The 21163-nt window shown below is 42.3% G+C and overlaps 1 protein-coding gene across 1 annotated transcript in view; it reads left to right on the forward strand.

The window, feature by feature from the left end:
• The window catches only part of LOC125463370 (metabotropic glutamate receptor 3), a 195970-nt gene that overhangs the window by 161783 nt on the left and 13024 nt on the right, over nucleotides 1–21163 (forward strand). The window contains exon 5 of the mRNA XM_048554588.1: nucleotides 13070–14136. Within this exon, the coding sequence (XP_048410545.1) occupies nucleotides 13070–14136 (1067 nt within the window). The remainder of the gene's footprint in view (nucleotides 1–13069; nucleotides 14137–21163) is intronic.

Raw genomic sequence — 21163 nt, forward strand, 5'->3', positions numbered from 1 at the left:
TCATTCAAAACATGGAGACACACCCAAAGTGACTATTTAAGGAAGGGGCCTTTGATACCTTCTCCCAATCTGGCAGTTTAAAGGGCAGCCATGGAGGCTTCCTGTGAAGTTGAGTCAGCAGGGGGCAGAGGCCTTGATCAGCAAGAATCCGGTGGCCAACCAGAGACCAGCTGTGCTCGTACTCAGCAATAGCATGGAGAAAACTTTGGCTGCTCACAGAAGGAGAACCAACATCACAAGGTCCAAGGTGTCAGCTAACTGTTTTGTGGGGAAGGGCCCATATTTGGGACGGTTGGGAGGCAGCGGGGGATGAGGCGAAGGAGAGTCAGAACCAGGGTCAGGGAGGTGCCTTTTGTGGCCACCGTCCTGCTTATGACCAGACAGACGGCCATCTCTGATTTATCACTCAGGTGGGCCAACTCTCCTGGGTCCTACCTGTGGCTGAGATAATTAGAGCCCAAGCAGGAATTGTTCTTTAAATGATCTTTAAAAGATTATTAAGTGGCCGTTTGTCGGCCAAAGCTGCTGCCATTTAGAGCGCAGAAGGAGGCCATTTAAGTCATTGAATCTATACCAACTGAATACAGAGCTATCCAGTCAGTCCTGTGAAGTCATGCAAGTCCCCATTTCCTTCAAGGCCAGGCCCAGTTCCTTGTTGAAAATAGTTAATTGTTGAAAAAGTTAATAGTTAACTGATATGAGACGACATTTCTTCAGCCAGAGTGTGGTGGGTTTGTGGAATTCATTGCCGCAGAGTGCAGTGGAGGCCGGGACGTTGGATGCCTTCAAGGCAGAGATTGACAAATTCTTGATCTCACAAGGAATCAAGGGCTACAGGGAGAGTGCAGGGAAGTGGAGTTGAAATGCCCATCAGCCATGATTTAAATGGTGGAGTGGACTTGATGGGCTGAATGGCCTTACTTCCACTCCTACGTCTTATGGTCTTATGGTCTTAATTATTTCCACATTCACAACCTGCCAAAGGCAATGGTGCTCAGTGCAATATTGCAGCTAAAGGCATGGAGATCAAAGAAAATTATTAACTGTTATTTTAGGAGCTTCTCCAACAATGAGGAAGATCCAACTCATGAATATTACAAACAGCTGAGGCCTCCAGGAGTAGAAAATAGAATTTTCACTGATTTTGGTCGGATTCTGTCAGATATTGAGGAGTGAATTAGTTTACAGACAATCCTGCCCTATTTTGAGGATGACTGTGGATGTAGGTAAATTGTGGCTCTGTACAGTTTCAGGACCAGACAGTGTTTGGTAGAAATGTGGCCTGATTACATCAATAAAAAAACTCAACGAATGCCAAATTCACCAGCCCAGGATTTTCTTGCATGTTCAGTCGGTAACTTGCAAGCTGGTCTTGGTCAAGGTGTCCATGATACTCATTGTAGTTTCTTGTAAAAGCATAAGGAAGGAATCATAGGATCTCTACAGTGCAGAAGGAGGCCATTCAGCCCATAAAGTCTTCACCAACCCTCCAAATAAGCACCCTATCCAGATCCACCCCAGTAACTCTGCATGAGGTTTTCACCATTGATAACCCACAAATTCCTGGATACTACTTAGCATTATTTTTAAACATGGCCAATCTACCCCTAACCTGCACATTCCTGAACACTACGGGCAATTTAGCATGGCCCAATCCACCCTACCCTGCGCAGCTTTGGACTGTGCGAGAAAACCGGAGCACCTGGAAGAAACCCACACAGACACGGGAAGAACAAGCAAATTCCACGTAGACAGTCACCCTGAAGGGGGAATCAAGCCCAGGTCCTGTGAGGCTGTAGTACTAGCATAACAGAGCCACCATACCTCCTTATAAACCCTTAAAAATTGGACCTACCTGTGACTCTAGACCCACGGCATTGGGTTGACTCCACTGCCCTCTGAAAGCGCTCCATAAGCCACTGAGTTCAAGGGCAATTGGAAATAGGGAATAACTACTGACTTTGCCATCGGTTCCCACACCCCAAGAAAGTATTTATAAGATTAACATTGTTTGCCTCAACTTTATTCTCACTGCAACCCCTCTGGACAGTTATAACCATCCATTAAAAACAGGCCTGGTGCTCTCTTTAGCTCCAGCTTTGACCATAAGATAGGAAAATGCTTAGGGTCAGTGATCACCACACATTGGGATTTACAGTCAGAATTGTTTTTGTAAACATTTTTGGACAGAAAAAAAAGACAAATTTCACAGAAAAGGAAGGAGATCTATTCCATCAATAATCAGTTACTCCATAAAGAGGCTGACACAAGAAGCCACTAAATAAATGTTGGTTACAAATATTCCAATCAATAGGAACGGATTTATTTTGAAAGTCATAGATAAACAAATAATTACTTTAGCAATTTTACAACCGAAAATGGGGGGAAAGTGATACATGATTAATGAGTGCCATTCTTCTGTATTTACAAAAGATGAAGCAACAGTTATTGTTTCAGGGTGAATTTCTTACACTATCAGATTCTCATTCTTGCTGTTGCCCACATTTCCTCTGTACCCACTGACAAAATCTTTCTGAATTTTAAACAGCGTTTTTAGATTGCTCCTCAGGGTCCTTTCTCAAGAGAAAAAAAACACAGTCTGTCAAGCCTTTCCTGATAATTAAACTACATGTAAATGTCATTAAAAAGTCCTCACTATTCTGCTCCTCTTTAGGCTGTTCATTCTCATGGTAAATTTTCTACTGTGGAAAATTGTAAAACCACTGACAAACCAAGAAGCTAATTTCAATGTAAACTTCATTTTGCAAGAAGATAAATATTGTCAAACCTGACTTGTGATTTGTTTTAATTGATCTCACAGGTTGATCATCCATAGAAGAGCAATTCCTTTGTTTTTAATATATCCAAATCTAAAATCAGACTTTGAAAATTTAGGAACTGTAATGTCACTGGGCCACAGCTCAAAGTCAATGTTCTATTTATGACCTGTGATAATGGGAACTGCAGATGCTGGAGAATCCAAGATAACAAAGTGTGAAGCTGGAGGAACGCAGCAGGCCAAGCAGCATCTTAGGAGCACAAAAGCTGACGTTTCGGGCCTAGGCCCTTCATCTGATGAAGGGTCTAGGTCCGAAACATCAGCTTTTGTGCTCCTGAGATGCTGCTTGGCCTGCTGTATTCATCCAGCTCCACACTTTGTTATCTTCTATTTATGATCTTACAGTTTCATATTAGCATACAAATCAGGAGCAAGAATAGGCCACTCAGCTTATCGAACCTACTCTACCACTCAGTAAGATTCCAGGTTTGATTGCAACCCTGAATCTGCATTCCCAAGAACCCTTTCACCCCCTTGTTTAATAAGAATCTATCCACCTCTGCCTTAAGATTCTGTTTCCACCAGCTCTCAGTTATAGAGTCATACAGCACGAAAACAGACCCTTCGGTCCAAATCATTGATGCCGACCAATTTTCCCAAACTAAACTAGTCCCATTTGCCCACGTTTGGCTCATATCTGCCTCAACCTTTCTTAGTCATGTATCTGTCCAAACCTCCAAGTTCCAAAGACTTGGGACCTCTGAGAGAAACATTTCATCCAATCACTGTTTCAATTGGTCGACCCCTGATTTTTAAACATTAACCTTTCTGCCTAGTACTGCACTCAATTCTTTAGCCAATTGGCTAATTAAATGGCCTCAAAGTGAAAAGCTCACTGCTATGGTGAGACAGATATTTATGCCCTCCTTTGCTGGCTAGATGCATGAAGCTAATAAAATTATATCAAACTTTGTTAGGGGTGGCAGTTAGATAGACCTTGGGTTTAGGGTAAAAGTTTGGCACAACACCATCAGCTGAAGGGCATGTCCTGTGCTGTGCTGTTCTTTGTTCTCCAGTGGAATTTGTTCTCATTTAAAATTTAAAACAAATGTGAGATGTGAAATAACTCCATGAAAGCTGGCATCCTGTCTCCAAGTCACTCTTTGTTTACACATGTACAGTACATGACATTGACACAACTAGCTCAGAGCCAGCTCCTAGAGTGAGCAGAACCTCAGACACTCCTGTTTATATCTGTCAGCCAGGGCTCCCTGATTGGACCACGTTAACGGCCCTAATCAGGGAAACCATATTCTATGATGTCCACCTGGCTAACCATTCCAATCATTACAAGACCAACATGTCTTTTTACATAAAGCTCCTTTTTGTAAAGATGCATTCTACTCACTGTAAGATATGCAATGTACTGCCTGAAAATATAGTGGAGGCATTTTCAATTGATGCATTGGATGGTTATTCAGACAGAATTGGTGTACAGGGGGACAGGAAAAAGGCAGGAGATTGGCACTAGGTAATTGGCTCGTTTGAAGAACCATTGCAGGCACAATGGGTCGAATGGCCTTCTCCTGTACTGTAACAGTCTTGTGGTTCTGCAGCATGATCAGCTACAGAGTAAAGCTAATTCCACACATTTGTTATCCCAGTGGTGAGGACAGTTTCCATAGTTACACTCCCCACACAGACCCAGATGCATTACACCAAGCCCATGAGTCAACAGATACTCCACAGATGACAGACTCAATATCAGTTTGAATGTCATTAAAATAAAATCCCCACATGATAAATCATCATCATCCAGAAATGTGCCATGGAGAAATGTCATTTCAGCCACAAAGAGAGACTGATTGCTGCAGGTGAATGCAAAATAAGGACTTTTGTTTAAACCGCACTCACTGTGGTTTGAAAGATTCGGGAACTCAAAAGTGTTTTAATTGATTTTATTTACAAATGTCAAAATTGTTTTCTTTTTCTTCCAAAATACATTTGTGTTGACTTGAATGTGGTGTAATTGTCAGATCATGTGCAATTGTGACCATTTTAATTTAGATTCAACTTACAATTTAGAAATTTAAAGATATAAATACCAAAAATATTATGAATCATTGAACAATTTCTATGTTGTAATGGTTTTGGAATAAAAAGAAAGACTTTCCGAGAAAGGGCACAGTCTTCAGGATAGTGTAAAAATACATTTAGCTTTTTGATTTTGCCCTTGTCCTGACCCATGGAGATATTGAGCTCGAAATCAAGCTCCATTCTTCCCAAAATATGACAACATGAAGATTTAATGAAACTATCACTAATCTCAATTTGCTGCTCTCCAGGATTGAGAATAAACCATGCCAGATTTCTTCAGTAACAATAAAGAATACTATTTATTGTAACACTTTTAACTTTAACGTGAGCAAGAAAATAACAGGATTTTTAATTTTTATATTCTAGACTTTTGCATACACACACAAACAAAAACACACACACACACACACACACACACACACACACACACACACAAACACACACACACATTCCCTCAGTCTCTCTTTCTCTGTCTGTCACAAACACACAAACTCTCACTCTCACTCTGTCACACACTGACTGTCTCATACACAAGCACCCACCCACACACACACACACTCTCTCTCTCTCGCTCATGCATACACACACACACACACACACACACTCTCTCTCTCCCTACCCCCCCGTTCTCTCTCTAACTCATGCTTACACTCATACACACACACAAACACACACACATCCGTTGAAATTGACACAGGATTCTCACTGGACCTCCAGTGGGTTGAGGTGGGGGAGACCAGCATCTCTGAGGAAAAATTCAGTGCACCCCCATCCCATTTGTATTAGAAAAGGAAATGAATGTTTTATCAGTGATAATGGGAACTGCAGATGATGGAGAATCAAAGATAATAAAATGTGAGGCTGGATGAACACAGCAGGCCAAGCAGCATCTCAGGAGCACAAAAGCTTGCCAAGCAGCATCTCAGGAGCACAAAAGCTTTTGTGCTCCTGAGATGCTGCTTGGCCTGCTGTGTTCATCCAGCCTCACATTTTATTATCTTGAATGTTTTATCACACTGTTTCTGCAGTGCTTTAAACAAAGTCCAGTGACTGTATATTTTGTGATTGCAAAAGATGAACAGTCGATTTTGCTGCTTTTAAACAAGCTCAATTATTGACAACATTGAACAACTTGCCCTACATTTTGCAGGTGTTAATGTGATTGGACTTTCCAAATTGATCTCAGCTGTTCAACTCAGAATCTGGAATTGCTGTTATAAATGTTGTTGTTTGATAATGTAAGTGTCACAATAGTTAGCTGTTGATGTTAGATAATGTAGATATTCAACAATGAGGCAGCAGAAAAGCTGCTTGTCCATCTGTTTTCATTTATCAAAGAAATAGAAAAAAAGGGAATTTTTCAATTACACAATGAGTTTTCTTTTGTGGTGATGCTCGTTCATTATATTTCCAACACAATGTGCAGATATACATATCACTACAAACTTACTGTGACTCCGGTAAAAGAATATGAATCTTCTGAAACTAACCATCCAAACTCCAAAGGGTATGCACAATTTGATTATTCACAGATATCAGCTGGGATTCCCCACTGCCGTTGTGTACCCAGATAATTAACTTAATCGATAAACCAGAAGAGTTTGCAAAGACAGTGTCGGCAAGAAGCCACACTTATCAGCTCAGTTTAGCAAGATGTGGTTATTGCCAGTGACCAGCATCGCTCTCGCCAGTTCCCTGAGCCGTATAAAATCAATTAAAGTCTAACAATTTTCCATTGGATGAGGTTTTTGCAATATTTTATGCACATTGCTGTGAGATTATTGCTTCTCGTCACAAAGGACACGGACATAGTCCTGTGACATCCCCAACTCTATCACAGTCAGCCCGAGATACTGGTGGCATTGTTCAATGCTCAGCTTAAAGTCTGCCCAGTGCCTTTCTTTCATCTCGTCAGTGTGTTTCTTGAAGGCTTTTTGTGATAAGTGGAAGTGCCATTCTAATCCTCCTGTTGTGTTTTCCTTTCAGACTTTGAACTCTTTGAGATTGTTGGTCTTTCTATGGCAGTAAAGATTTTCAAGTAATGATTTTCTGTCCTACCAACCAAGGCTTTTATTTTATTGTTCTCACTGGATGATAACTGAGTGACTCTGCTTCCTTTTCTTTATGTTTACCAAGTGTTAAGAAAAAGTCGATCCCATTGACTCTATTTCTAAAATGCCTTTATTGGCAGCAATTTAACAGGTCACAGCATTTATAGAAGAACAGCTGCAAAATTTGCAGAAGGTCAGCCAATAACGAATGGTATGGTTTAAATACCTGACAGTAACCTGATGGTAGCAGTGGAGAGAAATTGATTTGTCTAAGTATATGAGGTTAACATAACAAAATAGATGTGGCACCTTTACATTCAGCACTTCATGTCTTCTGAAGACAATCTCCTTAAGGGAAATGGATGCAATGAATTCCATGCACAATATCCTTTAGTGAATGACCTGCATCTTTATCCACTGCAGGAAACAACAAGTTGCAATTAACAAAATAAACTGTTGTTTGTCTTAGTACCAATCCCTCAGTTTCAGGTCAATATTGGTGTGTACAAGGCTTCATGCAATGATTTTGTCTTGGACTGCCTCTTCAATTCGACATATAATGGAATAGTGAAGAGAGTGATGTGATTTGCTCTGAGTTCACCCCATAACAACCCTGTGATTCAGGCCCGGGTGAGACTTACAGAGAGCAAGATGTAAAATATTTTGTTTTATTCATTTGTGGGAAGTGGACATCATTGGCTGGCCAGAATTTTTATTGCCCGTCCCTATATTCACACCTGAAAGAAAAACAACAACTGACTGGTCTGACTGTGGACAGAGAGGCCTCACAGAGAGAGAAAGCCATTGGTCTCGTCAGCAGAAAGGGAAAAGCCATGAATACTCTGTGAGCTACCAGGAAGAATGCTATATGAAGAATGGTCTTTGGTAGGAGAGATGGACCAAATGGCCATCTGGAAACTCTCGAAAATTTGTCCTGGCATCACCAGGAGCAGGCATTTCTAGAATGGGCCTTACTGCTGGTAGTCAGTTCAAGAATTCTCCAGCACTCATGTCTGCACTTTAAAGTATTAGTTGATTTGTTATAGTAAAAGCATTAAAACTTCAAACCTTGTCATACAATTCCTTTAAGTTGGTCACTGGAAATTCAAATCTCTTGTTTAAATGTATCTCTGCAGAGATCATAACAGGAAATTTTAGAACAAAGAGATGCTTTTAAGCTGTATTACTAAAACGGTGTGCTGTATATGATATAAAAACATTGCAAATATTCAACTCAGCTATTCTTATCAGAGATCCTGCTTTCCAACTCATCTTACTTCAGGCCATTGTGGTTTTCAAAAACCTGGAAGCTATTTTATATTAGGTTCTTCACTCAGATGTGAATGTCCCGGACAGCCACTGATAAACATAGAAATATAGAAAACAGGAGCAGGAGTAGAAAGGGGTGTTAAAACTGCTTCAGAGATAATAGGAACTGCAGATGCTGAAGAATATGAGATAACAAGGTGCAGAGCTGGAGGAACACAACAGGCCAAGCAGCATCAGAGGAGCAGGAAGGCTGATGTTTCGGGCCTAAACGTCAGGCTATTTGGCCCTTCAAATCTGCTCCACCATTCTATATGATCGTAGCTGGTCATCCATCTCAGTCCCTTGTTCCCATTTTCTCCCCATACTATTTGATCCCTTTAGCCCTAAGAAATTAATCTAATCCCTTCTTGAAAACATTCAATGTTTTGGCCTCAACTGCTTTCTGTGGCAGAGAATTCCACTGGCTCACAGCTCTCTGGGTGAAGACATTCCTCACCCTCTGAGTCTGACATGGCCTACTCTGTATTCTTAGATTGTGAGCACCCTCCTCCCCGACTTGTCATTGGGACCACCCTTACCTCTTTTTCCTGGAGTGGTTACAGAATTGTGAAGTAGCAATGCAAGGTCTTTAAATGTAGACAAGATTTTGTGCCGATAATGTTCACTGGGGCACTGTGTGTGGTATATCTGAATGCTACCACTGCTGCTTCAGCCTAACTAACGAGTCAGGAGACTAACACTTCATATCCTATTGAGGTGGGTAGTGACTGACAGTAATTTAACATGTGTTCCTTATGGGTGCACGCACATCATCTCACTACATTCTGCAGTTGTCTTTTTACACGAGGTTGCGTAATTTTTTGGAATGTACTTTTTGCTGTATTCAATATCGTAAGCTCTGGGTGCCACCTATAGTTATTGTAGTGATTTCAACTCCCAATAGTTAGTTAAACTTTGTTTTCATTTCAATGTCTAGAATATGGATATTATTAGCACTTTATGATCATTGCTAGAAAAGCTGTAGCTTTCTCCAATTGGGAAAACATGGACAGATCAGCACTTTATTAACATGTGCTTACAACCTGTAAAAATGGAAAGACCAGCAAAAAGCAGGCCTATCGATCAAAACAGGTTTTACTTGAGAATTTACAGACTGTCTAAGTGGAATGTAACTCTCATTATTAGCAGTACTCTGACATCCCAGGGCACAGGGCCTTACATTAGCCCCTGGAGCACCTGCTTACTATAAGCAAAATGTCTTCTCAATCTCCAAATTAGGGTCTGGTCTTCTACATTAAAACTCCAAATCTAATTTTCACAGTCAGTGCTTTCACTATATCGGCAGCACAGCAGAAGAGGCAGTAAAAAAGATTAGTGAGCCACATTTATGAGTCAAAATGCCATCGGATCATACAAGAGTACGCCGTTTGGTTCCTTAAGCCTGCTCTGCCATTCATGACTGATCTGATAGGCATCACATCCTACAATATCCCTATAACCCTTGAATCCCCGACTGTCATAGAAGAGATCTAATAATGTGTTATTGTTGATTACTCCTGGAGATCAGTGAGTTTGTATTTCCTTGATTCCTCTTGCATTGTATCAATGCCTGGTGTTTGTTGTTAAATGTAACAGTCACCAATAGCTGTATGTGTCACATCTACACAAACTGTAACCTGAGATATAATCAGGCACTAAAGAGAATGGAAAATGGAAAGATCTGTGGATGCTGGAAATCAGAGACCAAAACAGAAATTGCTGGAAAAGCTCAGCAGATCTGGCAGCATCTGTGGAGAGAGAAACAGAGTTAAATTTTTGAGCCCAGTCACCCTTCTTCAGAGAAGTTCTGAAGATGGGTCACTGGACCGAAAATGTTAACTCTGATTTCTACCAGGCCTGCTGAGATATTTGTGCAATTTCTGTTACTATAGAAACTGCCTTGCACATGCTTCACTGTTCGCAATATCCATCTCGACGTTCCACTGAAATGTGACTTTGGGCCACTCCACAAGAGTCTGACTTCACTCGTTTCCCATTTTCTCAGCATTTACTGCCTCACATTTCTAACAACTCAGTTTGATTACAGCATAGAAACTAACTTCCTAATTCAATGTTCATGTGCCACATGTCTTTCTTCTCCCTCATGGTGATTTGTTCCCAGGCAATTCTAAAAACATCATTACATTGAGTACCAGGCAGTGAATAAACTTGGAGGTAGGGGTGGACCATTCTCAATCTTCCCACTGATCGTGGACACTGCACACAAACCAGGGTGACCCACTGGCTCATACTTTAACAGAATGTCCCTTAATCCCTTAATCTGGCTGTTTGTCCCAATGTTTAAAGTGACAACATTTACACTGTGTTTCAAGGAAACCCTGCACGAAATTGAGTTGGAGACTCAGCTGCATAATTTTATTGGCTGTGATAATTATAGAACCCCTACAGTGTGGAAGCGGGCCATTCAGCCCATCCAATCCACACAGACCCTCTGAAAGGCATCCCACCCAGACTTATGCTGTTCCTGTAACCTGGCATTTCCCATCACCAATTTGCCTAACTTGCACACCTTTAGACTGTGGGAGGAATTGGGGCATCTGGAAGAAACTCACACAGGCACAGGGAGAATGTGCAAACTCCACACAGCCACAGACCGGAATTGAACCCAGGTCCCTAGTGCTGTGTGGCAGCACTGCTAACCACTGAGCCACCTTGCAGCCCGAAGTTGTTACATGTTTTGGTATAACCCTCAATCACTGCCATGCCTTGATGTTATGGTCTGAATGCCCAAACCCCACTCTGAAGCTCACCACGTCCCCTCACCCCACTCTCACCAATTCCCTGTCCCTGCCACTCTCGCCAACTCCCCTGTTCCCCCTTCTGTCCTTCTTACCACGCACTCCACCTCCCTCATGGTCACCAATACTCACCGTCGCACTCAAATCCGAAGAGGAACTTCATTTTTGTTGCATTCAGTTTGAGGGCCGCCTGCCATCCATGCAACCTTTAATGGACTCCATCTCCTCTCTCTCCTGTGGAGTTTGTCTGTATAAATGGTGCTTCATTCCCCCCAGTGAAAGAGTCTTTGATGCTGAAAACCATCTCCCTCATGACCTGTCAGAGCAGAGCTCCAACAGCACAGCATGGAGAATGACAATGTGCAATGTCTTGATTCTGCCCTGTCCATTTGGGGTTCCAGTGCAACGTTTTCCCTCGTCACCAGTCGAGACACCATTAGGAGATTATTTAAACTGAATCAATGTGCAAGGGTATGGGGCAAAAGGGAGGGGAACGGCATTATATCGTGATGTACTTTTGGAGAGGCGATGCAGAGATGGTGGGCTGGACAATCTGTTTCTGCGCAGCTGCAGTTCTGTGTTTCTTTTGCGACTCAGCTGAAAATCTATCAGAGATCCAAAGCCAAGAAGCAGTTAGAAATTAATGAGGACAGAATGGCATAAAAAACACATAATCAATTGATATAACATTTCTTACCTGAGAGAAATCAGACTTCAATGATCATAAGCTTCTTCAGAGCAAGAACTGCTCACTTTACCTTGGGACTACTTGTCGCTGCGTTAGAAATCATTACGCACAACTTCCAAATCCAGCAAACCCATCGTCCCATCCCCACCTTTCCGCACTTTCATCATTCAGTGATTTGGAAGGTGGCAGGATTTTTTGCAACAGCTGAAGGAAGCTCAGGAGGTGCTAGTTAAAGACGGAATTAGAGTGACTCTGACACACAAGAGTATTCCAGGAAAAATAGGAGGCACCTATCAAACAAGCTCCTACTCTCTGCTGGGTATGAGAGCTGGTACTGTGGGCAAATGCAGAAAGGCAGACAATGGTATTTTTGCTATTTAATAAAAATGTGAACAAAAACTAACCAGCAAACTACAGATGGAATAAAGCTTTGCGGCTAGTTGGTGAGTTGACAGAGTGACTATAAAATCCAAAACAGGGACAAAATGGAATTTAGGCTGTGTGTGTATGTAGAAAATAGAAAAGTACAGCACAAGGACGGGCCCTTCAACCCAGACTGTTGTGCCAAACATGATGCAAAATTAAACTAATCCCCTGTGCTTGCCCTTGGTCCATATCCCTCCATTCCATGCATACTCATGTGCTCATCTAAAAGCCCCATGTCCCTATCATATCAGCCTCCACTGCTGCCCCTCGTAGCACGTTCCAAACCCTTACCACTCTCTATGTAAAAATCTTGCCCCTCTTTTCATCTCCTTTGAACTTTCCCACTCTCACCTTATATGCATGCCTCCTAGTTTTAGACATTTTAACTCTGGGGAAAGATTCTGACTGTCAGAAACTTCCACTAAGTCTCCCCTCAGTGTCTGCTGCTCCAGAGAAAACAACCTGAGTCTTTCTAGCCTCTCCTTAGAGCTCATACCCTCTAATCCAGGCAACATCCTGATAAACCTCTTCTGCACCCTCTCAATAACTTCCACATCCTTCCTGTAATGTGGGAGCCAGAATTGAATACAATACTCTAAATGTGGCCGAACCAAAGTTTTATAGAGTTGCAACATGACATCCTGATACTTGTGCAGTTAGTTTCCCCACTATCTTTGAACAACTAAAAACCAAAAGAACTGCGGATGCTGTAAATCAGGAACAAAAACAAAGTTGCTGGAAAAGCTCAGCAGGTCTGGCGGCATCTGTGGAGGAGAAAACAGAGTTAACATTTCGGGTTCTGTTCTGAGGAAGGGTCACCAGACCCAAAACATTAACTCTGTTTTCTCCTTCACAAATGCTGCCAGACCTGCTGAGCTTCCCCAGCAACTTTACCTTTGAACAATTGCTGTTTATAAGATCCATCATACAGATTGAACTTTCTAATGTCTTTATTTTGCAGCCCCATTCCATCCACCCAGTGATATGGATAGTGAAGTCAAATTCGATGAGAATGGAGATGGGATTGGTCGTTACAATGTCTTCAACTTCCAGAAGATTGCAGGAAAATACACTTACATCAAGGTTGGCCAGTGGGCAAAGTCCTTGTCTCTCAACACGGCCCTGATTCACTGGCCCAGACGCCACATCCCCACATCGCAGTGCAGTGACCCCTGTGCCCGGAATGAGATCAAGAACATGCAACCAGGAGATGTGTGCTGCTGGATCTGTGTGCCCTGTGACCCTTATGCGTACCTGGAGGATGAGTTCACATGCAAGGACTGTGGGCCAGGCAGATGGCCCAATGAGGACCTCACAGGTTGCTATGACTTACCAGAGGAGTATATCCGATGGGGAGATGTCTGGGCTGTAGGACCAATCACCATCTCTTGTGCTGGGATTGTTACTACACTGATGGTGGCCACTATCTTTGTAAAGCACAACAACACACCTCTTATCAAAGCCTCAGGGCGTGAGCTCTGCTACATTTTGTTGTTCGGAGTCTTCTTTTCCTACTGCATGACCTTTTTCTTCATCGCGAAACCCTCGCCTGCGATATGCACCTTGCGCCGAATGGGACTTGGCACTTCATTTGCTGTGTGCTACGCAGCGCTGCTTACCAAGACCAACCGCATTGCCAGGATATTTAATGGTGTGAAGGACGGGGCTCAGAGACCCAGGTTCATCAGCCCTAGTTCCCAAGTCTTCATCTGTCTGAGCCTCATCTCCGTTCAGATTATCATTGTCTCAGTCTGGCTCATGCTGGAGGCTCCTGGTACAAGAAGATACACTGTCCCTGAGAAAAGAGAGACAGTCATTTTGAAATGTAACGTAAAGGACTCCAGTATGCTAATGTCTCTGACATATGATGTTGTGCTGGTGACCCTATGTACTGTCTATGCCTTTAAGACTAGAAAATGTCCGGAAAATTTCAATGAAGCAAAATTTATTGGATTTACCATGTACACAACATGCATCATCTGGCTTGCCTTTCTGCCTATATTTTACGTGACTTCCAGTGATTATAGGGTAAGTGATGAGCCCTTTGTATATTATCACCAAGTTTTAAGATCTAAAAGTGTTCAGTAAACACATATCACGCTCGTATTTCTTTTTATTCACTCACGGGGTACAGGTGTCACTGTCTGCACCCAGTATTTATTGCCCTTCCCTAGTTTCCCCTGAGAAGGTGGTGATGAGCTGCCTTCTTGAACCACTGTAGTCCCTGTGCTGTAAGTAGGCTGGAAATACTGTTGGGGAGGGAATTCCAGGATTTCAATCCAGTCACCCTGAAGGAACAGCAAAATATTTCCAAAACAGCATGGTGTGCGGCTTGGAGGGGAACTTTCTGGGGGTGATGTTCCCATGGATCTGCTGCCCTTGTCCTTCTCAATGGAAGTGTTTGTGGATCTTGAAGGTGCTGCCTGAGGATGTTTGGTGAATTTCTGCAGTGCACCTTGTAGATGGTACACACTGCTGCTGCTGAGGGCCGGTGGTGCAGGGAATGGGATGTTTGTGGATGTGGTGCCAATCAAGCGGGGGCTGCTTTGTCCTGGATGTTCATAATGAGCAATTCAGTGATGGTAACACCATTGAATTTCAAGGGGCAGTAGTTGGAATGTTTTTATTGGAGATGGTCATTGTTTGGCATTGGTGCGATGCTAACTTGAATACCACTTGCCATTTAATAGCCCAAGCCTGGATTTTGCCCAGACTTTGTAGCATGTGAACATGGACTGCTCCAGTATCTGAAGATTTTCTGGTAATTCTAAGCACTGGCAATATTATAATAGGTATTTAACTGAAACAGAAATCATTTAAAGACCGAGATGATATTTCAGGCCCCAACAAGATGTAAACTTACATTTCCCTTTCAGGTAAAGGCTGATCTGCTGTGCACTTTCATTTTTAGTGTCAAATTTGTGACATTTGCCATTGGTTGCATATCTCCAATGACATTAGAAGGTAGCCTCAGCTCCCAGTGTTACATTTTATGCTGATGGATTTGTCGTCTCTGTTTACAAGCCTGATTTCATAAAATGTTTTGCCCACCTCACGATAGTATACAACGGTGATCTACACCTCAACCTTAAAATGAATATGGATTTTAAATGTATTTGCCAAATGATGACTATGATGTTTTTACCTTTCTGCATCATTCTGCATTCTCACAGTATTGTCCAAAAAGTATCTGTTTTTAGACTCAGAGTTATACAGACCTACAGCACAGAAAATGGCCCTTCAGCCCATCACATCTGCGCTCGTCAAAAGCACTTAACTATTCTAATCCCATTTAGGGGCGGCACTGTGGCTCAGTGGTTAGCACTGCTCCCTCAAAGCATGGACACAGGTTCAATTCTGCTCTCGGGCAACTATCTGTGTGGAGTTTGCACATTCTCCCAGTGTCTGTATGGGTTTCCTCTGGGTGCTCCAGTTTCCTCCCACAGTCCAAAGAAGCAGGCGAGGTGGAGTAGCCATGGGAAATACAGGGTTATTGTGTATGAGAGTGTCACTGGGTGGGATGCTCTTTGGAGGGCCAGTGTGGATTCAATGGGCCAAATAGCTTGCTTCCATACTGCAGAGGTTGTTTTCTAGCTCTTGGCCCATATCCTTGTGGGCCCCGTCTTTGCAAGTGCACACCTAAATACTTTGTCAATGTGATGAGGGTTTCTGCCTCTCCCATCCTTACAGGCAGAGTTCCAGATACCCACCACCCTCTGGGTGAAAACATTTTTCCACACATTCCCACTAAACTTCCTGCCCCTTACCTCAAAGCAATGCATCCTGTCCACTGATCCCTCCATCAAGGGGAGACATTCCTTCCTATCTACCCTTCTACACCCCTCAACATTTTATACATCTCAATCATGTCCCCTCGCAGTCTCTTCAGATACAAGGAAAACAACCTCAATCTGCCCAATCTTTCTTAAAGATTCATTGGGCCATACAGCACAGAAACAGACTCTTCAATCCAACTCATGCATGTCGACCAAGTTTCCCAAACTAAACTAGTCCCATTTGTTTGCATTTGGCCCATATCCATCTAAACCTTTCCTATTCATATATCTGTCCAAATGTCTCTTACATGTTGTAATTGTACCTGAATCTACCACTTCCTCGGGTGGTTCATTCCACTACAAACCACCCGCTGTGTAAAAAAGTTGTCCCTTCAGTCCCTTTTAAATCTTTCTCCTCGCAACTTAAAAATATGCCCTCTAGTGTTGGACTCTCACAACCTAGGGAAAAGACTGTTGCTATTTACCTTATCTATGCCCTTCATGATTTTATAAAATTCTAAGGGCATCGCTTAAACTCCTATGTTCCAGTAAAAAAATGCCCCAGCCTATCCAGTCTCTCCTTATAACCCAAACTCTCCATGCCCGGCAATATTCTGGTAAATCTTTTCTGAACCCTCTCCAATTTAGTAACATCCTTCCTCTAGCAGGGTGACTAGAACTGTACACAGTACTCCAAAAGTGGTCTCACCAACGTCCTGTACAACCTCCACATGATGTCCCAGCTCCTATCCTCAATAAAGCCAAGCATGCTAAACACCTTCTTAAACACCTTGTTTACCTGTGATGCAACTTTCGAAGAACTATATACCCAAACCCTGAGGTCTCTCTGTTCAACAACACTACCCAGGACCCTACCATTAACCAGTATTAGTCCTGCCCTCATTTGTTTTACCAAAACACGATACCTCACATTTATTCAAATTAATCTACATCTGGCACTCCTCATCCCATTGGCCCATTGATCAAGATCCCGTTGTAATCTTAGATAATCTTCTTCACTGTCGACTATACTACTAATTTCGGTGTCATCTGCAAACTTACTAACCATGCCTCCTAAATTCTCATCCAAGTTGTTTATAAATGACAAACAAATGTGGAGCCAACTTTCCAGTCCAAGCAACATCTTGGTAAATCTCCTCTCCATTCTCTCCGATGCAATTGCTAGACTCCAGAACTGCTCATAATACTGTAGCTGTGGCCTAACCTATGTTTTTGTTTGCAGTTCCAGCATCACCTCCCTCCTGTTAGACTTTATGCCTTGTCTAAATATAAGAAACCATATGCTTTCTTAGCCACTTCATCTACTGGTCTTGATAACTGAAGAGAACAGTTATATGCGCCCAGAGATCCCTCTGATCATTGATATTTCCCAGTGTCCTACTGTTTAAGTATTCCCTTGCCTTGTTTGTTCTGCCCAAGTGCATCTTCTCACCTTTATCCAGATTGAATTACATTTGCCACTGACCAGCCCATCTGTATTCTCTTTTAGCCTGATATTCTCCCTTAACTGTAAACCACGACACCAACATTTGTTTCATATGTGAACTTACTGATCAACCCTCCTACATTCAAATCTAAATCATCAACCTAAACCACGAACAGCAAGAGCCCCAACAATGACTCCTGTGGGACCCCCCTGGACACAGGCTTCCAGTTGGAAAAAACGCCCCTTAACCATCAACCTCTGCTTCCTGCCACTCAGCCAATTGTGAACCCAATTTGATTGATTGATTGTCCAAGGTACAGTGAAAAATTTTGTTTTTCGGCAGTAGAGGCAGATCATAGCAAGCAAGGATGTACAGATCAAAAAGACTTTGAGGGATACAGGTTACATTGTACTGGGTGTGCACTAGGTGAGATCAATGTTAGCGAGATCAGTGTTATTTGAGGCTAGAATACATTCATCAGTCTAATAATTGCTGGGAAGAAGCTGTTCCTGAACCTGCTGGTGCATGTGTTCAAGCTTCTGTATCTTCGACCTGACGGAAGAGATTGTAGGGGATCATTACCAGGATGCGATGGGTCTTTGATGGTGTTGGGAGCCTTTCTGTGGCAGCGAGCCACATAAATGGAGACTATGGATGGAAGGTTGGCTCCCGTGAGGGTCTGGGCTGTGCACACCACCTGCTGTAGTTTCTTACGGTCTGGGGCAGAGCAGTTGCCATACCAAGCAAATTTGGCAAATTTCCTTGGATCCCGTGGGCTCCCACTTTTCCTATCAGTCTGCCATATGGGGCCTTATCAAAAGCTTTGCTGAATTCCATATAGATGACATTTAATGCACCGCCCTCATCTACTCACCTGGCCACCTGTTCGAAAAATTCAATCAAGTTGGTCAGACGTAACCCCCCCTTAACAAAACCATGCTGACTGTTCTTGATTAATTCCTGCCTCTCCAAAAACAGATTAATTTTGTCCCTCAGAATTGCTTCCAATAGTTTCCCCATCAACAAGGTTAGACTGGCCAGTCTGTAGTTTCTTGGTTTACCCTCATTCTCTTCTTGAAGAGCAGAAACACTTTGGCTGTCTTCCAGCCCTCTAGCAGCTCTCCTGCTGCCAGAGAGGAATTGAAATTTATTGGTAGTGCCCTTGTTATTCCGTCCCCTGCCTCACTCAACAGCCTGGGTATATTTTCACCACTCCTGGAGATTTATCTACTTTTAGGACTGTAAGACCACTCAGAACCTCATCTCTGTCTGTGCTAATTTCCTTAATTGTATCCCAGACCATCCTGATTTCTGTGTTTTACCATAGAGTTACAAATGGGGCATTCGATGACATAGTGCTTAACTCCTCAAAATTTTCCAAATATCTTTTATTAGCTTCATGCGTTTCCAGCAACCTTCCCTCACTACCGCCATTTGTTAAAGTCTATGTTTCTAGCTGACAAATGTTCCCTCAAAATAAGCAGACAAGACTATTTGACGATAGGAACATAACAGCTGAGGTGATGGGTTTTGGGTCAGGAGCATTATTTCTTCTACAACCTGCTTCCACTGAGATTCAGAAAATTTTCATTAAAGAAAACTTCCTATTTGCACTTCAACTTTGGAATGTATTCTAGAGGAAGGAAACTCATTCAGGTGAGACATTTAGCCCGAGTTTGATTTCATATTTTACGTGTCATTTCTTCTACTAAATGGGTCAAAAGACTGAAGTTTGGCCTTTCTTCCTCACAACCCAAAAGAAATGTTTACAGCAAAACAGATTTGTGGTCAGAGATAATGGGAACTGCAGATGCTGGAGAATCTGAGATAACAAGGTGAAGAGCTGGATGAACACAGCAGGCCAGGCAGCATCAGAGGAGCAGGAAGGCTGATGTTTCGGGTCTGGACCTTTCTTCAGAAAAAAGTTTTTCTGAAGTGATATTTCAAACATGGTCAATGGAAACCCCACACCCATTTTTAAAACTTCATTAATTCGCTGACTAGGCCAGCATTTATTGCCTTTCCTTAATTAACCATGAACCGTGCGGCTTATTAGGGCCGATCAGAGTGTTGTTAAGGGTCAACCACATTGCTGTGAGTTTGGAGCCGCATGTACGCCAGGCAAGCTAAGGGCAGCAGATTTCAATCCCTAAAGGACATGAGTGAATCTGATTCGTTTCAACACATAGCTACCATCAATTCCAAATCTTTTTATTGAATTCAAATCTCACCAATCCCTGCCCAATTGGGATTCAGCCCCCTGTCACCAGACCATTAACCTGAGGTTCTGGATTATTGGCCCAGCAATATGATTCCCACACTACCACCACCTCTTTAACATTAGCAAGACTTTGTCCTTGCTACTCAGAAACAGATTTTTTTAATATTATTTACAGGAAGAAAAGTTGTATTGATTGAGTTCGGTGAGTAAGCAAAAACGCTGCACTGCAATGTTCACTAAAAAAAATCAAAACAGTTTTATACTTTGTTCCAGCCTTTCTCACTACAGAAAAATATTGAGCCGACTGCGAGATTGGGTGGCACACCTACCTAGTACAAAATAAAAATAGAAAGTGCTGGCAAAACTCAATAGGGCTGGCAGTAACTCTGGAGAGAGAAACAGAGTCTATGTTTGGAGCCCAGCATGTCTCTTCCTTTGGACTATACCCAGTTTGAATGGCAAGAGAGACACATTGTCACATCTGCAGGGTGGTATTTTAGCTGAAGTTGATATTATTCAGAGTGAATACATTTCAAAAAGGTAACAGACATGGAATCCTGTCACAGGAATTACTGATGCCACTGAATGAAAAACCTACTTTAGCCTAGAATTTGTAGCAATATTTGTTCACCTCATCAAAAAGGTGTAACATGATTTAATTATTCTGCCTGATGAGGTATGACGTTGATTTCATCCCTGCCTGGTTCCTGAATGTTGAGCATAGTCTGCTCAAGTCAAGTACAAACAGTGTGGAACAGCTTTTCATGATCGACAAGGCAAAAATACACAATTAGTTATTACGAGTCCAATAAGTTGCTTGGAAATCAGATACTGTTCCTGATACATGAACTCTTAACTTCTGTTTCTAAAAACTGATGGCAGTTTCCATCAGCTTGTAATCAGTGCTTTCTGATGAAGTCAGTAATCCCACTTAATGTGATGGCTGATACAGTGTGGTAAAAGGAATAACATTTAAAATCACACTGGTTAAAAGTAACGCTCTCTAAGAGCCCTAAACAGAAGGGATTGAGTTGCTACTGCTTGTTCATCCCAAATCACCTTGAAGCCACTCAGTATTTATTCACAGAGGGATTACATCCTACTCAAAGCTACTTTAAGCACTGCAATATAAATGAAATGATTCTTGTTCTGGTTCACTTCAATGGTGCTGCATTTATGAATGCCATTCAGAAATTAACTTTTATTAAGTGGGTGATGCAAATGCATCTGAAGAATGTTGCAAAGCAAAAGGCAGTGAACAGAATGTGGTTCCAACCAGCTGCTTAAATTGCTTGAAACTGACAGCCCCTGTGACCCAGTTTAAGCAGAATTGTTATCCACAGTAATGGAGAGCAGTTCGCTCCACTTGCCCAGTGTGGTTAACTGCCTGGTTTAGGTGGAGGAAGTGTGCGTGAACTGTACCTGAAGTGGGAACAAATGCTTTAAAATCACAGCATGACAACAGTGACTAATATATCAGTACATTTTTATACATTTCCTTTGTTTGACATGTAAATGTAGGTGTTATTCCATTTGTTAAAGTGGTGAACCGAGGGATTTTACAAGATCAATACATTACAGAGTAGTGGGAACACATGAGTCCTGGGTCA

The sequence above is a fragment of the Stegostoma tigrinum genome, chromosome 25, assembly GCF_030684315.1.
Source record: "Stegostoma tigrinum isolate sSteTig4 chromosome 25, sSteTig4.hap1, whole genome shotgun sequence".
Lineage (NCBI taxonomy): Eukaryota > Metazoa > Chordata > Chondrichthyes > Orectolobiformes > Stegostomatidae > Stegostoma > Stegostoma tigrinum.